Below are 2829 nucleotides of genomic sequence, written 5' to 3'. Positions count from 1 at the left end.
AAAAAAAAAAAAATTCCTCCTCCAAAGAAACAGTTTTGTTAATTAAGTGCATCAGAATTAGACTAATTGTAAAGACTCAGATTCAAGGAATTAAAAATTCCTTATCATTACTGTGTTTATCTTGCTCACCACAGTGTTATCCCCAGTGCCTAGCTCATTTTGCGGCAAAGAGGGCCTTTAAAAATGTTGTTGAAGGAATATATGAAAGGATGAATCTCAAACTCTTGCCCAAACACTGTAGATCTCTGTTATATAGGATTGGGAACTTTTCTACCCCCAAGTAGTTAAAATATATCCTAAAGGTCTTTTCTTATTATTTGCTGACTTAATTTCCTATTCTCAGTGCAACTTCTGTGCAGTTATTACAAATATTATATTCATGAACTACATATTAATTAGGTTTTGTACGTCTTCTCACTGAACCCGTTCTAGCCCCATAAGTCTGGGGTCTAGATAAGTCTCACAATGTTTTTTCATAAGAAAGGCAATTCAGCGCATAACCTATATATTATGAAAAAACCACCAGGAGAACCTACAGCAGCACCCTGTGATCAAACACACTGATATCTCTGCAGCAAAGCGTAAGAACAGTCACACTAGTAGTATAAATGAAGGCTATAAATTGTTGCTTCAAGGCAGGTTTTGCAACAAACAGTTCATGTTAGATCAGGGTTTTTGCCAGAGTTGTGGAGACCTGAAACGGGTAGATGGTAAAGTACTTCAAAAGACTCCTACGGGGACTTCCCTGGTGGTGCAGTGGTTAAGAATCCGCCTGCCAATGCAGGGGACACGGGTTTGAGCCCTGGTTCGGGAAGATCCCACATGCCGCGGAGCAACTAAGCCCATGCACCACAACTACCGAGCCCGTGAGCCACAACAACTGAGCCTGCATGCCACAACTACTGAAGCCCGCACACCTAGAGCCTGTGCTCCACAACAAGAGAAGCCACCTCGGGACTTCCCTGGTGGTACAGTGGTTAGGAATCCGCCTGCCAGTACAGGGGACACGGGTTCGAGCCCTGGTCCCGGAGGTTCTCACATGCCGTGGAGCAACTAAGCCCGTGCGCCTCAACTAATGAGCCCATGTGCCATAAGTGCTGAAGCCCACGCACTTAGGGGCTGTGCTCCGCAACAAGAGAAGCCACCGCAATGAGAAGCCCACGCACCACAACGTAGAGTAGCCCCCGCTCGCCACAACTAGAGAAAGCCCGTGTGCAGCAACAAAGACCCAATGCAGCCAAAGATTTAAAAAATAAATTAATAAAAAAAAAAAGGGCTTCCCTGATGGCGTAGTGGTTGAGAGTCCGCCTGCCGATGCAGGGGACACGGGTTCGTGCCCCGGTCCAGGAGGATCCCACATGCCGTGGAGCGGCTGGGCTCGTGAGCCATGGCCGCTGGGCCTGCGCGTCTGGAGCCTGTGCTCCGCAACGGGAGAGGCCACAACAGTGAAAGGCCTGCGTACCGCAAAAAAAAAACAAAACCAAAAAAAAAGAGACAACAGGCCAGATTTGGTGTACAAGTGGTAGTTTGCCAACTCCTATCTTATTCTTTGAATTCCCAGCAAATGACAATATTTTTCACAGAGAAACTCAAGAACGTATTTATCAAATTGAACAGGATATTAATAAACCCTAGTTAAAATGAATTAAGCATAGGAGAAAATGTTTGGTGGCTATCCTTGCTGACAGTTTCACCAACCACTGACTATTTGCCAATTTCTTACCTAGAGTGTAGGCTACGAAGTTGAGGATGCCCACTACAATCCAAACCCAATCAGGTACATGCTTGTGACCTGGTGCTGTAAAGGAAAGCAACTCAGAATTTAACACAGTCTAAGTACAATTGTTCTTACCATAGCCCATACTGCCCATGAGAAATGTTTCTATTTATTAAATAGAAGCTGAAGTACTTTACAATGTATTTCGAATGCAGAACTAGGTAAATATTAGAATGTATCAGCAAACTGACAAAACAACAGTAACTGCCCAACCCCTCATAAACAATAGGCATTTATTTTGAGCTTTAATCATAACTCAAGACTATCTTCACTTGAAAATTACTTACGTGCCTAGAATGAAAAATAATGTTTTTGGAATTCAAAAAATGCTTGTGTTTAATCTGATCCTTGTTGTTTATGATTATACTACAAACATGTATTAAGCTTTCAACCTATACTCTCTCACTAAATTATTAATTAGCTGAACAAAAGACCTTTTGATTTGTGTCTAGGTAAACTACCTCAACTGGATGATTCTGGCAACAAAATCGTTCTGAAATTTCTGGACCTCACTTTTCCCCCACCTAAGATAAAACAAGTGAGATTCAGCTCTGGGTTCTAGTCCTGGCTCTGTGACCAACGAGCAGTGTGGCCCTGAATATACCATTTAACCTTCCTGCCTTCCACTTCCCAGATATACTGGGACTAGATGGTTAATCTGGCCCTTCAAGTTGTATGACTTGGAGAAATACATATATTTACGTATTTTTAGTTCTCTTAGTAACTAATAGTCTTATTTAGTCAGAGAAAATACTATTTCTAGTTTCAAAGATAAACTTTTGAGGCTGTTCTGAGGATTAAAATACAATTTTAAAAAACCCCACAATATCAAAACCATGCTTAATGAAATTTAAGCATGGTAACGGTAATGATCTTCAATTACCATTTTATTACATATACAGAAGCTATGTCTAAAATTTTCAGTTGATAAACTCAGGCATAGGCAGAGTTTCAATATTCATAATTCCTATAATATCAAAAGTCATTAAGTGTTTGAAACTCCAGATTCTCCTACAAAAACAATGTTTTCAGTGATTGTTAATTCTCTAGGT

The 2829-nt window shown here is 41.1% G+C and overlaps 1 protein-coding gene across 1 annotated transcript in view; it reads right to left on the bottom strand.

The window, feature by feature from the left end:
* Positions 1-2829, bottom strand: part of SELENOI (selenoprotein I) — a 36659-nt gene that overhangs the window by 13927 nt on the left and 19903 nt on the right. Inside the window, 1 exon segment of the mRNA XM_007470800.1 lies at positions 1724-1798. Coding sequence (XP_007470862.1) covers positions 1724-1798 — 75 coding nt within the window.

This window comes from Lipotes vexillifer, unplaced genomic scaffold (genome assembly GCF_000442215.2).
Source record: "Lipotes vexillifer unplaced genomic scaffold, Lipotes_vexillifer_v1.1 scaffold717, whole genome shotgun sequence".
Classification (NCBI taxonomy): domain Eukaryota; kingdom Metazoa; phylum Chordata; class Mammalia; order Artiodactyla; family Lipotidae; genus Lipotes; species Lipotes vexillifer.
The sequence above is the reverse complement of the archived record's forward strand: the minus strand, read 5'-3'. Positions and strand labels throughout refer to the sequence as shown.